The sequence below is a fragment of the Kogia breviceps genome, chromosome 9, assembly GCF_026419965.1.
Source record: "Kogia breviceps isolate mKogBre1 chromosome 9, mKogBre1 haplotype 1, whole genome shotgun sequence".
NCBI classification, from domain to species: Eukaryota; Metazoa; Chordata; class Mammalia; order Artiodactyla; family Physeteridae; genus Kogia; species Kogia breviceps.
In genome coordinates, this window is record NC_081318.1 from 23566418 (window position 1) to 23583862 (window position 17445).

The 17445-nt window shown below is 49.2% G+C and overlaps 1 protein-coding gene across 10 annotated transcripts in view; it reads right to left on the reverse strand.

The window, feature by feature from the left end:
- The window catches only part of CCDC136 (coiled-coil domain containing 136), a 28168-nt gene extending 20365 nt beyond the window's left edge, over nt 1-7803 (reverse strand). For 6 of the 10 annotated variants that reach the window (XM_067042238.1, XM_067042241.1, XM_067042240.1 and 3 more), the window contains exons 1-4: nt 7711-7803; nt 6845-6952; nt 5067-5321; nt 4909-4983 (exon numbers count right to left, since the gene is read on the reverse strand). In XM_067042238.1, the coding sequence (XP_066898339.1) occupies nt 4909-4983; nt 5067-5321; nt 6845-6952; nt 7711-7768 (496 nt within the window). In that variant the 5' untranslated portion in view covers nt 7769-7803. Of the gene's footprint in view, nt 1-4908; nt 4984-5066; nt 5322-6844; nt 6953-7459; nt 7548-7710 lie in introns of those variants that run through there. The other 4 variants (XM_067042242.1, XM_067042243.1, XM_067042239.1 and 1 more) reach the window with 4 other exon arrangements.
- Nucleotides 7804-17445: the final 9642 nt, after the last annotated feature.

Below are 17445 nucleotides of genomic sequence, written 5' to 3' on the forward strand. Positions count from 1 at the left end.
CCAAGGGGCTGCGGCGGCCGGAACGGCCTCTCAACACCAGCTACCTCCGAGGCTGCGCGCGCCGCCTCTTGGCCGAAACGGGCAACGCGCGTGCGCAAGGACTCGGTTTCCTCCCGCGAAGTGGGGTTTGGGTGCCTTCACAAGACCCGCAGCCCCACCCCCACCCCACCCCCGCGCTCAGATGAGATCCAATGCTCTACTGGATCCTTTCCTCCATCAGACCAACATGATCTACTGTAACCCATCCCCACAAAACCCAAATACCAAAAGCTCTCCCTTGACTTCATTTCCCTTATTTCTCTGCTTCTCTTCAAGACATGACTACGGGAATTATGGGTACTCACCTTCTCCATTTCACCTCCCCTTTCCTCTTCGATCCCGATACAATCAGGCTTCTATCTTCACTGAAATGTCTCAGAGCCCTCGATCTCGCCAAATTCAATGGCCATCTTACTTGACTTAGCAACTTCTGACACCGCTGATCACTGTTTCCTTGAAGCACTTTCTGCTCTTGGCTTCCAGGTCATCAGATGCCTCAGTAGTTCCTCCTAACTCAGTCTCTTGTTCATTTCTCCTCCTCTATTGGACTTTTAAATTCTAGAGTATCCCTGGGACTAGACCCTTTTCTCTCCTCTTGCTATATCTCTCCATGTGATTTCATGGTGATCTCCCTTGGATTCAAATGTCATCTATGGGCTTCCCTGGTGGCGCAGTGGTTGAGAGTCCAACTGCCGATGCAGGGGACACGGGTTCGTGCCCCGGTCCGGGAAGATCCCACGTGCCGCGGAGCGGCTGGGCCCGTGAGCCATGGCCGCTGAGCCTGCGCGTACGGAGCCTGTGCTCCGCAGCGGGAGAGGCCCGCGTACCACACACACACAAAAAAAGTCATCTATATGCTAATGACTCCCAGATTTATATCTCCAGTCCTGATTTTTTCCCTGGTTCTAGATTCACATATCCAGCTGCTTCCTTAATATATTTACTTAGATGTCAATAGCCATTCCAAACTCAACATGTAGAAAACGTGTCTTAAATGGTTCCCCTAGCCCCCAAATTTGTTCCTTGTCAAGTTGTCTTCATTCCAATAAATGACACCACCATCTATTCAGTTTCTCAAGGCAAAGTCATCTTTCATGTCTCTCTTATCCCCCAATCCAATTCAGGAAGTCCTGAGAACTCCAACTTCAAATTACATTCTCAATCATCTCCATTTCTACGGCTCTAATCCCTCTAATCCAACCAACCATCATCTCTTGACTGGACTAGTGCAGTTATTTGCTGATCAGATTCACTGTTTTGACTCCTTTCTCTTCATCCAATTTCCACACAGTAGCTGAAGTGCTCTTTTAAAAATGTAAAGTGGGGGGCTTCCCTGGTGGCGCAGTGGTTGAGAGTCCGCCTGCCGATGCAGGGGACACAGGTTCGTGCCCTGGTCTGGGAGGATCCCACGTGCCGCGGAGCGGCTGGGCTCGTGAGCCATGGCCGCTGAGCCTGTGCGTCCGGAGCCTGTGCTCCGCAACGGGAGAGGCCACAACAGTGAGAGGCCCGCGTACCACACACACACAAAAATAATAAATAAATAATTAAAAAAATAAAAATGTAAAGTGGGGACTGCCCTGGTGCCACAGTGGTTAAGAATCTGCCTGCCAATGCAGGGGACACAGGTCCGAGCCCTGGTCCGGGAAGATCCCACATGCCGGAGAGCAACTAAGCACGTGCACCACAACTACTGAGCCTGCGCTCTAGAGCCTGCAAGCCACAGCTACTGAAGCCCGTGTAACACAAATACTGAAGCCCACGCACTTAGAGCCTGTGCTCCGCAACAAGAGAAGCCACCGCAATGAGAAGCCCACACACCACAACGAAGAGTAGCCCCTGCTTGCCACCAGCCTGCGCACAGCAATGAAGTAAAAAGTATGAAATTAGAACACTCCCTAACACCATACACAAAAATAAACTCAAAATGGGTTAAAGACCTAAATGTAAGGCTAGACACTATCAAACTCTTAGAGGAAAACATAGGCAGAACACTCTATGACATAAATCACAGCAAGATCCTTTTTGACCCACCTCCTAGAGAAATGGAAATAAAAACAAAAATAAACAAATGGGACCTAATTAAACTTAAAAGTTTTTGCACAGCAAAGGACACCATAAACAAGACCAAAAGACAACCCTCAGGATGGGAGAAAATAGTTGCAAATGAAGCAACTGACAAAGGATTAATCTCCAAAATTTATAAGCAACTCATGCAGCTCAATAACAAAAAAACAAACAACCCAGTCCAAAAATGGGCAGAAGACCTAAACAGACATTTCTCCAAAGAAGATATACAGATTGCCAACAAATACATGAAAGAATGCTCAACATCATTAATCATTAGAGAAATGCAAATCAAAACTACAATGAGATATCATCTCACACTGGTCAGAATGGCCATCATCAAAAAATCTAGAAACAGTAAATGCTGGAGAGGGTGTGGAGAAAAGGGAACCCTCTCGCACTGTTGGTGGGAATGTAAATTGATACAGCCACTATGGAGAACAGTATGGAGGTTCCTTAAAAAACTACAAATAGAACTACCATACAACCCAGCAATCCCACTACTGGGCATATACCCTGAGAAAATCATAATTCAAAAAGAGTCATGTACTAAAATGTTCATTGCGGCTCTATTTACAATAGCCAGGACATGGAAGCAACCTAGGTGTCCATCAACAGATGAATGGATAAAGAAGATGTGGCACATATATACAATGGAATATTACTCAGCCATAAAAAGAAACGAAACTGAGTTATTTGTAGTGAGGTGGATGGACCTGGAGTCTGTCATACAGAGTGAAGTAAGTCAGAGGAGAAAAACAAATACCGTATGCTAACATGTATATATGGAATCTCAGAAAAAAAAAAAAAGTCATGAAGAGCCTAGAGGTAGGATGGGAATAAAACACAGACCTACTAGAGCATGGCCTTGAGGATATGGGGAGGGGGAAGGATAAGCTGTGACAAAGTAAGAGAGTGGCATGGACATATATACACTACCAAACGTAGGGTGGATAGCTGGTGGGAAGCAGCCGCATGGCACAGGGAGATCACCTAGGTGGTTTGTGACTGCCTGGAGGGGTGGGATGGGGAGGGTGGGAGGGAGGGAGATGCAAGAGGTAAGAGATATGGGAACATATGTATAACTGATTCACTTTGTTGTAAAGCAGAAACTAACACACCATTGTAAAGCAATTATACTCCAATAAAGATGTTAAAAAAAAAAGAAGACCCAATGCAGCCAAAATAAATAAATAAATTTATTTTAAAAATAAATAAAAAATAAAAATGTAAAGTGGATCATATCCCTCCAGCCCTGGCTAATACCCTCCCATGTTTTTCCACTATACTAAGAATAAAAGTCAAACCTCTCAGCTGACCTATAAGGCCCTCTGTAATCTGAACTCTGCCTGCTTCTCAGAACTCTCTCTTACCCAAGTCCTCTACATGCACTTTGCTCCAGCCACAATGGCCTTTGTTCTGTCCCTCAAACACAGGAAACTCATTCTTGCCTCTGACCTTTTGCAGTTGCTGGTTCATCTGCCTGGTGTGCACATCCCTCAGATCTTCCTCATTATTCAGGTCTTAGCTCAAATGTCCTGTTCTCAGAGGACTTTTATAACTACCCTATCAAAAATAAACTTCCATCTTACCCCATCTCTCCATATCATATTGTTATATTTTCTTCATAGCATTTACTGCCACCTGAACTGATGGTGTTTGTCTATTTTCTGCCTCTCCCCATTAGAATGTACTCTTCATTAGGGGAGGGATCTGGTCTATCTCGTTCATAGCTGGTCCTCTTAACTATATAGGCACTCAATAAATGGTTGACAAAACATTTAAATTAGCCCTATTTTACAGTTAAGGAACTGAGTCTCAGAGAGATAAAAGTGACTTGCCCAAGACCACAAAGCTTGTTATGTGGCAGAGCTGGGCGCAAGAATCTAGGTGACCTGAGACCAATGCTCACACCCTTTCCCCTGAGGAACTTAGCTCCTGCAGTTTCTCTACTTCCCCTCCCCTCCCACCTCAGCCTGTTTATTGTCTACTTTTCCTGCATCTACCTTTGCTTACATCTTCTTTCCCTTCTCTTTCCCTCCTCCTCTCCCACCTTGGCTTGCTCCTCTCCAGGCCTGCTTGCCGGCCTTCCTTTTTTTTCCATTTATACTTCTCTTTTGGCTTGATCTCAGTTCTCCCTGGAGAGTCCCTGCAGTTTTCTAGGACAGCTCCCAGGAACCTTCCAAAAGCCCACAGATGTAACAAAACCTGCCTCTTTATTTGGTGGCGCAGTGGAATGTGGGACGACTGCCTTGCTGCTTCCCAGACAAAGGCATGTAGGTGTTAGAAGAAAGGGCTTTTGGGGCCACCAGCTCGGTCTTAGGGAGCAAAAGAAGCGTTCTCATCTGCCTCCCTTAAAAGATGCAGAGAGTCCCCTCCAGTCACTTCTCATTGGCTCACTGCTCTTCCCATGATGCCCTTGGAGGGACAGGCAAAAGCAATCTGGTTTGGAATTCAACCTACCTGTGGCACTGACCAGGAGAACAAAGAAAAAGGGGTGCAGGTGTGAGGGGGAGAGACTGAGGAGAGAAAAAGGAGAGAGCCTTGGAAAGGGGGTGAAATGGGAGGCAAGAAAGTGAAGGAGGGGGAACAGAAGAGCCAGTCAGAGGTGCAAAAAGAAAGAAAATTAGGTAAAGAGGAGGATGGAGAGGCAAGGAGAAAAGGGCACGAATAGTAGAAGAAAATGAGGAGAAAGTACCGAATTAGGTTCCGACGGTCTGCTACGTCTGCTATGCCTCAACCAAACCCTCAAGAAAAAAGTACTTGGATGACCACCTGCCCTCCAGTCCGAGCGCTAGGATTTACCTTGGAGCTGCTGAATCTGCTTGGTGAACACCTCTGCCTGCTGGGCGCTGGCTAGCCGCTCATCCTCCAGGAGCCCTGCAGTGACGGGGAAGCTGGCATCAGGCCTAGGATCCAGTGCCTTTGTGCCCAGGCCCTCTGGCCCCATCACAGGCACTCACCCTGCAGCTCCAGCGAGTCATCCTCATGCTGCCCTGCCAGTTCCCGGGTCTCCTCCAGCTCTGCCACCAGCTGCAGCACCTGAGCCCTCAGCTCCTCCAGCTCTGTCTCCGTGAGGCTCAGGCCCCGGTGCTTGCCAACCGACAGGGAGCCCACGCTGCCACCTTTCTGCACTTGATCATCCTCTTCTTCCACCTCTTCTTCCTCTTCCTCCTCCTCCTCTTCCTCCTCGTAGAGAGCTGGGAGTAACACTTCCCCTAGGAGAGACCCACCCCCCCACCACCAGCAAGTAAGAGCCAACTTCCTTTCCACAGTCCTTAGAGGGCTCTCCAACTCACTGTCCCAGGGCAGAGATGGTATAATAGTGCCACCTGGTGTCCCCCAAGGAGCCCCTGGGCAGGACGTGCATGCATGAGGAGCCCTCAGGTGTGAGAGTCAAGTATGGAGGTAGCCCACCCGCTCCCGGGCCCTTTCTGGACCAATGTTGCCCCTGGTGGCCTCCAAGTACTGCCTTCAGGCAGACTGGGCAGCCAGGTGCTGGCTCAGCCATGTGAAGCCAGCACAAGGATACCTGCTTCTTCCATCCTCGTCTCTGGGTAGCAGGACAAGTAGTCAAGAAAGGATTCAGACACTGGGTGTATCTTTAAGCCAAATAGGGCAAGAATTATAGTTTGGGGGTTTGTACAAAGTTTACAAATGATCCGGGTGGCTTGTGAGAAATTAGCCTTCCCATAAGAAAGGGTTGCCTGTCAATAGGTAGAGAAAGAGAACATCTGAATGAAATGACTCTAAATGTTTTATTGGACAAACACTGGGGCCCTTTCAAATATATTCTATCGAATAGCCTTTTTGGAATTTTCTACCAGGTCCACTTTTCTTTTCCCTGCTGAGTGTCAGGAGATCACCCGGCTGACCACAAGGCAGTTTTAAGGGGGAAGTCATAGGTTGTACTTGGGTGTAAAAGGTAGCCTGACATTTTAACGCGTTAAGAAGCTGCGGTGTGCTAGTCCTCAGCCTCTGGCTGGCGAGCACGCTCTCCTTTGCTGCAATGCAGTTCCTCTAAATAGAAAATCTTATCGGGATGGTAATAGTTTGCTTTGTTTTAAAATGTGGAATCTCTGATCTTTGTCCAATAACCACAGCCTAAGGTTCATCTGGGACCCCTTGCATCATCTGTCCCCCTTGGGGGAGCAGGATTGTCCATATTGAGTGTGCATAGGGACCCTTCACAGGAAGTCCTGGAAACAGGACCAGCATCCTTCCAGGCTCCTGGTGTTGGTGGGGATACATGTGTGTTGGGAGGTTGGACTTCTCACCGGCCCCGCTCCCAGGCTCCCTCTTTCAGGCGGTAAGATAACCTAGAGAACCAAAGCCACAAGGCTTCCATTTGAAGTTAGTGGTGGTGGCACCAGAAAGACAATTCACGTGCTCACTTCCCTGCTTTTCAAAATAAGAGACAGCTTGGGATCTGGGTCTGGAGGCAGTGAGAACAAACCCCCTGCTGACAGGCTGCTTCAAAGCTCTGTCCAACCAGGCCTCTTTCTCTATCTGGCAGCTCCCCGGGGACACACAACCTGGTTAGCTGGTGATTAGGACTCCAAAGGGATGTACCCTGAACTTCCCTCAAGGCCTGAGCCCTGAGGACGGGTGGAAGGGGCTGAGCTGAGCTGGGGGGAAGGGCCGTGTCTTGGCTCAGAGTTTTGGGGGTCAGAGGGAGGAAGGAGAAGTGAAGGGAAACTGGGTGAGGGGGATGGAAAGAAAGCTTTTTGGGAAAACTCACCCTCCATAGCTTGCATCCCCCGCCGTTCCAGGGACCCCCAGCGTTGGCCTTTCTTCCTCTCACAACCCTCTGACACCTCGCAGGAGCCAGAAGTGGTCACTGTGGGTCCTGTGAGAAGGGAGAGGAGGGATCGTGGGATGGGAGGGGCGGCTGGGGCGCAGCTGGAGCGGGGGAAGGGACACACCTTCTAGCCCTTTGGAGCCCTGGGTTTTTCATCCCGGTGGAAGTACTTGGCTCTCTGCCAGGAGCCTCCCCAGGCCGCCCCTCAAGCTGGGCCTACAGAGACACCGCCCTGCACTGCCCAACCTCTCCTGCACCCCCGTTCCAGGCTCCTCTCCCTTGCACAGGCAGAAAGCGTGTGTGTCTCTTTAGCCCAGAGGGGACAAGGGGGAGGGCAGAGGGCGCGATCCAGCACAGAAGAGGCTGAAAGGGTGAGGTGGAAGGGGAAGGGGTTGATGGCGGGCAGGGCTCGTGTGGGAAGGGGCTCTGCACTGGAGCCGCTCCCCTCTCCTACATTCTCTCCTTGGACTTCGTCCACCCCACCCCCGCCCCGCGCTCAGAATAGTTGGGGGTCCGAGCCGGTGCAGGGTCTGGAGCCCCCAGGGCTGGAAGCACCTTTGGTCTGGAGAGACGAGACTGAGAGGGCTCAGGGGAGGGACTGCCAGGGAGGATGCGGCCGGTGTGGGGAGGACCCAGCCCGGAAAGATGGAGAACGGGCCTGGGTGGGAGGCGGGATGGAGGGAGAAAGACTCAGGACGTAAAGGTGGGGAGCAGCAGAGGGGGCAGAGGACGTGGGGGTCTGGAGGGAGGAGAGATGGAGAAGAGGAAGGAGCGGCGATGGAGTGGTGAGGGAGGGGCGCTCTGACCTGGGCCCGGGCAGCTCCAGCCCGCGGCGCCCGCGCCGGCCCCGGCGCCCGCCTCCATGGCCGCTCGCGCCGCCGCCGCTGCCCGGAGCAGACGACGCCGCTACCGCCGCCGCCGCCTCAGCGAGGCCGGGGACCGGAGCCGGATGCTCAGGGGAAGGGAGGGCGGGCCGGCCGAGGGGGCGGGGCCTGGCCGGGCCACCTGACACCTCCCCCGCAGCCGCCCGGAAGCCGGCGCACCAGCGGAGCTCCTGGACCCCGTGCCGGCGGGAGGGTGCCGGGAGGCCGAGCGAGCGTGTCCCCCGACACACCCCCAAGGCCAGCGCCGAAGGAGCGACCAGATCCCCTGGTCTGGTAGTGGGTCCTGCTGGCAGTTGGCTGAGCGGGGAGACCGCTCTGCGCCATGTGCCCCGTCCCGCTCGGTGATGGGGGAGGAAAACCACAAGGATGGACAAATCCTCCCGGCCTGTTTTCTCCAAAAGCACGGATGCTTACAACTCCCTTCGCTTCCTACGGAGCAGGTCGGCGCTGCCGCCCAGCTCGGCAGTAAGCGCGGACCCCCGGCCGCCGGCCCCAGCCTCAGAGCTGCGTGAGGGCAGGAGGAGGGAAACCAACGCCAGGATACTCGAACCTCGGGGCCCTGAGCCCTCTGCTGTCCCCGCGCCTCCACCAAGCCAGAAGCAGGGACCCTCTTAAGAGGGGCCGCTCCGTGGCCCTACGCAGTTCTTAGTGTCCGAAGAGCTCTTTTCTCCACCGCCTGCCTTCCCATCTGGCCCCATGCCCGCTGGGCTGCGAGCCATGACCCTCACTCAACCTGCCCCTGTAGCCTGCTCAGAGTGGGCACTGCTGATTTTCACTCTCATGGAAGGGAGATGTGAAAGCTCAGAGGGCTTATTTCACTCACTTCATCATTCATTCAAGGAACATCTACCGTATGCCAGATCTTGACGAAGCAATTGTTCTCACGTCTCTGCAGGTCTCAGCCAGGAAAAAAAAAGGGGGGGTACACTTGGGAACCGGGGCGCCCCAGCACATCCAGAAAAGCATTGGGAGATTCCTAAGCCAGGGGCACACACCAATCCCTTCTCTTGTGCATCTGCTCACAAGGTCATTGGGCATATATTGTCAGTGTCACCCCCCCCCCAGGCTCCCAGGTTCACAAACCCTCTATATTCCTCAGAAGGGAGCCCTTCTTTGCCTGGACATCCCCTACTTATCCTTCAGCACTCAGTGGGGAGTCATCTCTAAGCAGCTGTTCCTGACGCCCCACTCCAACCCCATTATATGCCCCTGCTGTGCTCTGCCCTGTCCTTCTCTCCAGGGCAGCGCCAGTCACTCTGGGTTGTCATGGTCAGGTTTTAAATTTTCTGTCTGCCCAGTTTCTTGAAGACTGGGAACTTATCTTAGTCACTTTTTGTATCTCCAGCATCTGACAAAGTCCTTTACACGTAGAATAAATGAGTAAAGGTAAATCTCCCAACAACACAGTCAATGCTCTGCTTATTTTAACACGTGATCTCACACTTAAGGAGTTCAATGTTGCCTATTAACCATAATGTTGCTTCTAAGCCTCTCTCTGTCTCTCTCTCCTCACCTTTCTTCTTCCCTCTCCTACCCCCAGCCTCGTATGTGCTCTGAGAGATGGTGAGCACAGATCAAGATGTTTCGTTTGCTCCCCAGAGGACAGGGCTCCACTCCAGACGCTGTGGTTAAGGTGATTGTGGGGAAAGACTGTTGAGCAAGCCCACCCACACCCTTTCCAGAGGGTCCGCTTCCAATTTCAGGCCTGTCCAGACTTGGGGAGCAGGGCAACTGTCAGGGATGATGGCAAGGGGTTGGCGTTAGGAGGGTGGAGGGCATAGGGCTCTTGGGAATGACAGAGTCTAATGTTGGAAGCAGAGTGGCTGTTTGTTCTGCCCCAGCACAGCTCCTTCTGGTCCTGACTGAACCAGCAGGGTCAGATAGCAGACCTTGACTGCTGACCTCTTGGCTAATGGAGGGAGGGACAGGGGAGGAAGTTGTCAACTGTAACATCCAGGGGTCCAAGCTGTCCTCGGGGAGCTCTCATCCAGAGTATTAGGAGTAATCTCTCCCTGGCTCCAGGGGTGCAGGTCACGATTCACCCTTGATTTGAGGAGCATTCAGAGGAGATCTGAACCAGTCTATTCTCATGACCCAAATATGAGTAAAACCCAGACCAGTACTGGGTTGAGGGTGAGAATGAAGATATGAGGCTAGAGGAAAGGGCTTAGCAGGTATGCGGGGGAAGTGGACTGTGGTCCAGGGATGCATTTCTGAAGGGCTAGAAGTGGTGGGGATGCCAGCCAGGTGATCAGTTTAGGGGGATAATCTGAATTAATCCTTGTAATCCATGGACCCAGGATTTGGCCTCCCTCCTAATCCCATCCCAGCAGATCATCCTCTCTGAGGACTGATGCAGCCATTTATCCCCCTTTACCCTTATTTCTAAATGCCTAGATTCTTTCATTAAAAAGAAAAAAAAGTTAATCTTTTAAAGATGCAAAAAGTACAGTATATTATACACATTCTTCTGCAAACTTTCTTTTTTCCTGAACTTTTTTTTCTTTTTACATTTATTCATGCTGTTTCATATAGTTCTAGTTCATGAATTTTTTTTTTTTTTTGGCGATACGCGGGCCTCTCACTGCTGTGGCCTCTCCCGTCGCAGAGCACAGGCTCCGGACGCGCAGGCTCAGCGGCCATGGCTCACGGGCCCAGCCGCTCCGCGGCATGTGGGATCTTCCCGGACCGGGGCACGAACCCGTGTCCCCTGCATCGGCAGGCGGATTCTCAACCACTGCGCCACCAGGGAAGCCCTAGTTCATGAATTTTAACTGCTGAATTCTGTTCCATTGTTTGAATATACCACAATTGATTTATCCATTCTTCTGCTAATGAGCATTTGGGATATTTCCAATATTCCATATTGTAAACAATACTGTGATGGACAGTGCTGTGCATGCCTCCTTGGCATATATGTAAGCACATCTCTAAGGTAGATACCTAGAAGTAGAATTTCTGGGTCATAGAATATGTGCACCTTAAACTTTACTAGGTATTGCCAAATTGCTCTGTAAAGCAGCTGAACTGATTTTTACTCCACTAACAGTGACCGTCAATGCTTTTTTATTTTTTAATTAAAAAAAATTTTTTAAAGATTTTTTTTAATGTGGACCATTTTTAACGTATTTATTGAATTTGTTACAATATTGCTTCTGTTTTGGTTTTTTGACCGTGAGGCATGTGGGATCTTAGCTCCCTGACCAGGGGCCGAACCCACACCCGCTGTATTGGAAGGCAAAGTCTTAACCACTGGACTGCCAGGGAAGTCCCTCAATGCTTGTTTTAGATTGACTAACATATTTATAAATTTCTTTGCTCATCATTCCTTCTTGCATTTCATTCCTTCCTTCTTATTTCAGTTTCCTTCTTATGAAGTATATCCTTTGGTAGCATTTCAGTGAAAGTCTTTGAGTGGTAAACATTCTCAGTCTTTGTCTTAAAAGGTCTTTATTTCACAACACTTAAATGGAAATTTAGTGGGCCTAAAATTTTAGGTTGACAATTCTTTTAGACTTTTGAAGATATTCTATTTTTTTCTATAATCTTTTGCTGCTAATAAGAAGTCAGCTGCCAATATAATTGTCTCTCTAGGCAAACAAGTTTTTAAAATTTTTTAATTTTTTGTTGCTTTTACGATTTTTCTTTTTCTCTTCAGTATTCTCCAGTTTCACCACGATGTGTTTATAAGCTCAGTTCTCAATCTGAGGACTGTGTCTTTCTTTTATTTTGGAAAATTATCAATCATTATCTCTTGGAATATTATTGGGTTGCCAACCCATACATTTCCCTCATTCTCTCTCTTTCAGGAAAAAAAAATATATGTATACTCAGTGTGATGGTATAATAGGTATATTCTTTTCCTCATGTCTTTTAACTATTCTTTCATATTTTCTATCTCATTATTTTCCCCTTTCCCCCCATATTTTGAACAATTTCGTCAGCTCTATCTTCCACTTCACTAATTCTCTTTCCAGCTGGGTCTAGTCTACTGTTTAATGTCTTGAGTCTTCAATGGTATGTCTTCCATTTCCTAATTTTTTTCTCCCTCAATGAGCTGCTTTTTTTTTTTCCACAGTACAATATTTTCATTATGGTTTACTTTCTTGTCTTTAACCTTTAACACTTTTAAGAATACTTATTACACAGTGCTTGTCATGTTGTTCTATCATGCACAGTTCTTGGAGTGTTAATTGTCCTGTTTGTTGTGTCTGCTGAGTCTTCCTTAGGTGGATTGCTTTCTTGTCTAGTTTATAAGATTTTTGTTGTTCTTCTTCAGTAGGTGTTTTTGGTTTGTCACTTTTTAGTGAGACTCCCATATACCTTGGGGTATGAAAACAGTCTTGGAGAGCTCTTTCTTGCTTCTGTGAGGCTGTGTGGTATTCCTAGGGATTTCAAGTTGTCCTAAACCAGGTTTATATTTAATTTCTCTGCTTGAGGATTCAGCATCATGCAAATAACATAAATCCAGATGCAACACAAGCATCTTCTCAGGCTCAGACTTCCATTTCTCAGGGTTGACTTGGATTTCTAACCCTTTTCTCTGCTTCATTGGACTGGCATGTGCCATTTTAGTCTTCTTTCCATGGATAAGGTAGATCTTTGATGTTCTGAGCTTTATGCAGGGGGTTCAGTCCCAGCTCTTTGTCTCTGGTGGGCTGAGGGCACATAGCCTATAACTGAAAGCATTAGAACACATCTCCATGTCCCTGGTATATGTCTGTGATCTGTGTCTGAAATGAACCATGGGCTACTGTGATAGTCCCTCCTTCTTCTCCTCCTCCTCTTTCTTTGTTTAGTTTTATATTCTTTCTTTAATTCTGATATCTGGGAATTTCCCTTTTTAAACCAATTTTGCAATTGTTCATACATTAGTTTTTAAATTCTGTTTTATGTAGTATTTCTGTGTGTGTTTTAGGGGACACTGGGTGAAGAAAAACTACATTAGTTCAGTCTGTCATGTTGTCAGAATTTCCTTTCCAGATTCTCTTTATCTTTAGTAGTACTCCTAACAATCCCTACGTCTGTAAGGTGTGTTATAGTTTGCAAAGTGTTTTCACATACAGTTTCTGATTTAATCCTCTCAACTTTAAGTAATGAATATTATTGTTCCCATTTTACCAAGAGGAAAGCTGAGACTCAGAATTCTAACTTTATTCCTAGGTTTTGGACTTTGAAGCCAATGCATTTCATAGCTTGGGTTTTACATGGAGAGTTTGCCTTTTCTTGACCTCCAGCTCAGGCCCGGATTGTTCTGACCACCCGCTCTTTATCTGAGGCTCTCTGAGGGCTTTCTGCCTAACACGAGGGAACCCTTTGGCTCTACCTTCTCAGGTTCAGCTCCTGGAGCTATGCCAATCCCCTTCTGCTCGGCTTGGCCTCAGCGAAAATAATGGGGTATATACAGGCCATGGCTAATGGGAAGACTGACCGGCAGCTTGTCTTCAGGGTCCTTTATTCACTCACCACTGGGTCATCTCTGCTTCAACTTGAGAAAGGGCAGGCAATGTATACTTGTATGGTGGGGAAAGGGGAACAGAAAAAAAGAAAAATCCAGGAAAACTAGGGCTCGTCTGGGATTTGAACCCAGGACCACTTGCACCCTAAGTGAGAATCATAGCCCTAGACCAAAGAGCCACTGAGGGTTATTTACTCTTTGCCACTTGTGTCTTCTTTGCCACATCAGCAGTAGCCACAGTTTGTGGTTCCTAGAAGGGCCTCTCTTCTCTGTCCAGGCTGGCTCCCAGCCCAGGTCGGCTGCACTCCAGCAGGCTTTGCCCCTCGGCCCTCTCCGCTCCTCCCTGGCCCACTGTGGAGCCACACAGTGATTAGGCAAGGTCCCATCTTCCCTGTGACCATCCAGTTCTCCCTCAGGGCTGCCAAGTGGAGTTCGTGGGGTGCTGCTGGGGAAGGGCAGAGAGGGAGCCAGTCTCCAGCCAGCCCCCCTTCCGGGAACCCCAGGAATGAGGGGGCCTGCCTGGCATCTCCTGCACCCATGAAGAACCACTCTTCTTTCTTACCTCATGATCAGACCACCAGAAAAAATCCTCCAAACTCATCTGCCTCCTAGGTGAGGACTAAGAAGTCTGTCCCAGATCACCCTTGACTAGGTGATATTTGCTAAATTACTCAGTTTCTTCATCTGTCAGGTGGGGAAGTAACACCTGCCCTGTCTGCCTTACATGGTAGTTTGAGGATCAGGTGGGAAAACGTATGTGAAAGCACTCTGCAAACTGTAAAGTGCTGTACAAAGGAAAGGGGTTATTATGGTGGCAACATGAGGGCAAGGAGAAAATACATGAGAGGAAAGCTGCCACTTAACGCTTACTGTGGACTAAGCAGTGTGATCTGTGCTTCACAGATCTTACTTAACCTCATAACAGGCTTGCGAGATAGCTGTCACCCCACTGTAAGAAAAAGAAACGTGCCCAAATTCAGCTTATACGAAGCACGTTTATCTGAATCCAAAGCCTGTTTTAAATGCGATACACACTGCTACCCAGACTTTCTAGAAAACCAGAGATGGGAATACATACTGTAAATACCCACACTTCCTCCCTCACCCCAGCCTGCCCTGTTCATCCCCCCCAGGGAAGCTTCAGGGAAGAGCCTGCCGATCAGCTAAGGGTGGCCTGGGTGGGGTTCTTCAGGCTGGGATTCCCCAAATGAGAGTGAGGGGGAGGTCACACCTCAGAAACTGGGGCCTCGTAGGAGACCCAGTAGGCTCTGTCAGGCTCTCTCTTTTGTGCTGCCACTGTACCACATCCATCACACCTCCAGGACCCTTTGCCTCCGGGGGTGGGGTCCCCTCTAGGAGGCTGGGAGCTTCTGGGGGGACAGAGATCTGTCTTATTGGTCTTTGGATCCAGCCTTGTGTCTGGCACTTGGCAATCCTGTTGACAAAACAAACAACTCCCAAGCATTTCTGTGTACCTGGCCTTAGGTAAGCACTCTGCCAGATTAATCTCATTTCATCCTCACAGCACAACTGCTGTTGTAGGCATCTCTTAGCAAATGTCTGTGGAATAAATGAATGCGTGAATGAGGGAAAGAAAGCAAGCCAGGAGTGTGCACCAAAAAACCACCAGGGGCAACAGATATTCAGGTGGATCTTCATTACTTGGCTTGAGGTAAAAGCCATAAGCCTAAAGAAACCCTCCTACCATCCATGCAAAAGCAGGCTTCCTAATAAACCAACACGTCTATTGGATATGGGGAAGAATGGCCCTCGCTTTAGAGAACATATTGGCTAACATTCCTTTGTACCCAGGGGATGAAGTTTTATTATCCCCATCCAGGAGTGTCTGGACCAGATGACTGACTCCACTAACCAATCATGGCCAGAGAGAAAAGCAACAGCTCATCTATTCTCAAACCAAATGGACTTTTTTGGGTAGCTGTTCCCCAGCTTTAAACTGGCTTATAAATAAAAGCCACTCAACACATCATTCCATTACCTCAGAACACATTTCCTAATTGTTTTTCTCGCTGGGTGTGCCAAGGAGGGAGATGGCTCCAAGCAAGGGCGCCAGGGGGACTTTGCTGAGAATGTTTCAGGGCTGAGACCGGGATTGGGTCCCAGCCAGTGCTTCTCTCTGGGGGTGCTATTGGAATTTGAGGCAGGATCATTCTCAGCGTGGCCTGTCTAGAGCAGCGTCCTGCTCACTCAATACCAGTAAACCCTTCTTTGCCAACAGCCATAAAACACCCACCTCCCATCCCACACACCTCCAAATGTCTCCAGGGTAACAGGGTGGGGGAGAGGAGTGCCATCTACCATGCATTGTTTTCCAGGCTAAAATTACTGTGGCCTTGATCTAGGCTGTAGGAGTTTAGGCCCTCAGTGGTTCATTTGTCTCTGTATTTCAAAGCCAGCAGATGAAATTCTCTAGGAAGAGTCATGGCTCTACCTCGGGTGGGGCGGGGGGGTTCTGCTCTTTCCTCCCAGGCGTCGTGAGGATGGCATTCATTCAGGCAAATCCTTGGACGATTCCTCATTTTCACAAGAGCATGTAGAACTTTCCCTTATCTCACCACTTGTCTGGAGAGTCTGACCCGTCAGTATTTAAGACAACATTGTCATAACACATTTCAAGCTCAACACATCATTTCATCCTACGCATCAAAAACACAGCAAAAAGTGAACACTGGTTGCTTCTGGAGAGGGGAACCGGGAGCCTGGGTGGGAAAGAAATGTATTTTTCACTGTATATTCTTTTGTACTTTTTGAATTTTGAGCCCCAGGCATATACAATCCACTTGTAACAGAAATCCACTTGATAAAAAACTAAGCAGGGAGAAGCAATTATCAGAGAGGCTAGGGAATAATGCCTTTCAAGCCTCTAGAGTTGAAATGTTCTCTGGATTAGAGTAGCCTGGCAGAGCTGGTATTTGGCCCCCAGCCGAATGGTTCTGGTTTATGCCCAGTTCTGAATCATGCTTTGTGTGGAGCCCATATTGAGGGTAACAGTCAGCAGGAGACACAATCCTATGAAACTGGTTGTTGTGCTATTCAGGAATGCTGTTGAGGAGGACATTGTTTATTGTATCACACCGAAGTCTCCTTTTTTTTTTTTTTTTTTTTTTTTTGCGGTATGCGGGCCTCTCACTGTAGTGGCCCCTCCCGTTGCGGAGCACAGGCTCCGCGGCCATGGCTCACGGGCCCAGCCGCTCCGCGGCATGTGGGATCTTCCTGGACCGGGGCACGAACCTGTGTCCCCTGCATCGGCAGGCGGACTCTCAACCACTGCGCCACCAGGGAAGCCCCGAAGTCTCCTTTGTGAAAACCCATTCTTGTCTGTCATAATCTGAAGAACAGTTGGTTTGTGTTGACTTTGTGGACAGTGAATTATGTAATTCACTGGGCAGGTCTCGGATGAGCAGACAGGACTGGCCGCTTGGGCACTGCTGAGCTAAGGGCAGGCGCAGGTGTGAACATGGCGTGAGGGGGCAGTGAGCAAACTACCCTCGACCTGGCTGGGGGAGGTCTGAGTAGGAAAGGTACCCTCTCTGGGTAGACTCACCATGAAGAAACTGGCAGCCTGGGATGCCTTAGACCTCTAGGCATTGTCGAGTTGCCCCTGAACTGTTCTATGAAGGCTGTTACTAAGGTGCTCCAGGGAACTCTCCATTCCCTGCCCCTTCCTTGCAGCCTGAGGCTGCCTCCCAGGCTGGCTGTGAGCCCAAGATCCCTGGAGAGGGGCACTTAGGGGGCACCTTCCACAAAGGGGCAGATGCGGTGTAAACACCTACAGGGATATAGCAGTGCCTGAAGTCAAAGAAGGGTGCCTTCCATAGGTCCACTCAAAGGGAAAAAACAGTGATGGAGGGTCTTCATTAAATATGGGTCAGTATCTCCCAGGCCCTAATAAGCCCACTCCTATTCATTCCAGCACCTGAACATTGCATGTCCGGATTCTTTGAGCCTAACCTTTTATCCTCTGAAGAACATACAATTGGCTCTGGGGCCACAAAAGGTTTAGGTGGGGACTTAGGTTCTTTAATCCCAAACTTTGTCCTTGGGAGGCTTAGGATCAGTACTGATCTTTCAGGGAGCTCCAAAGTGGCTTTGGAGGAGAGGTTCTTTGGCAGGATCGGGGAGAAGTGGTGGCAGGAGGATGATCTATAAGAGGAATCAGAGGGGGTGGCGGACATCCC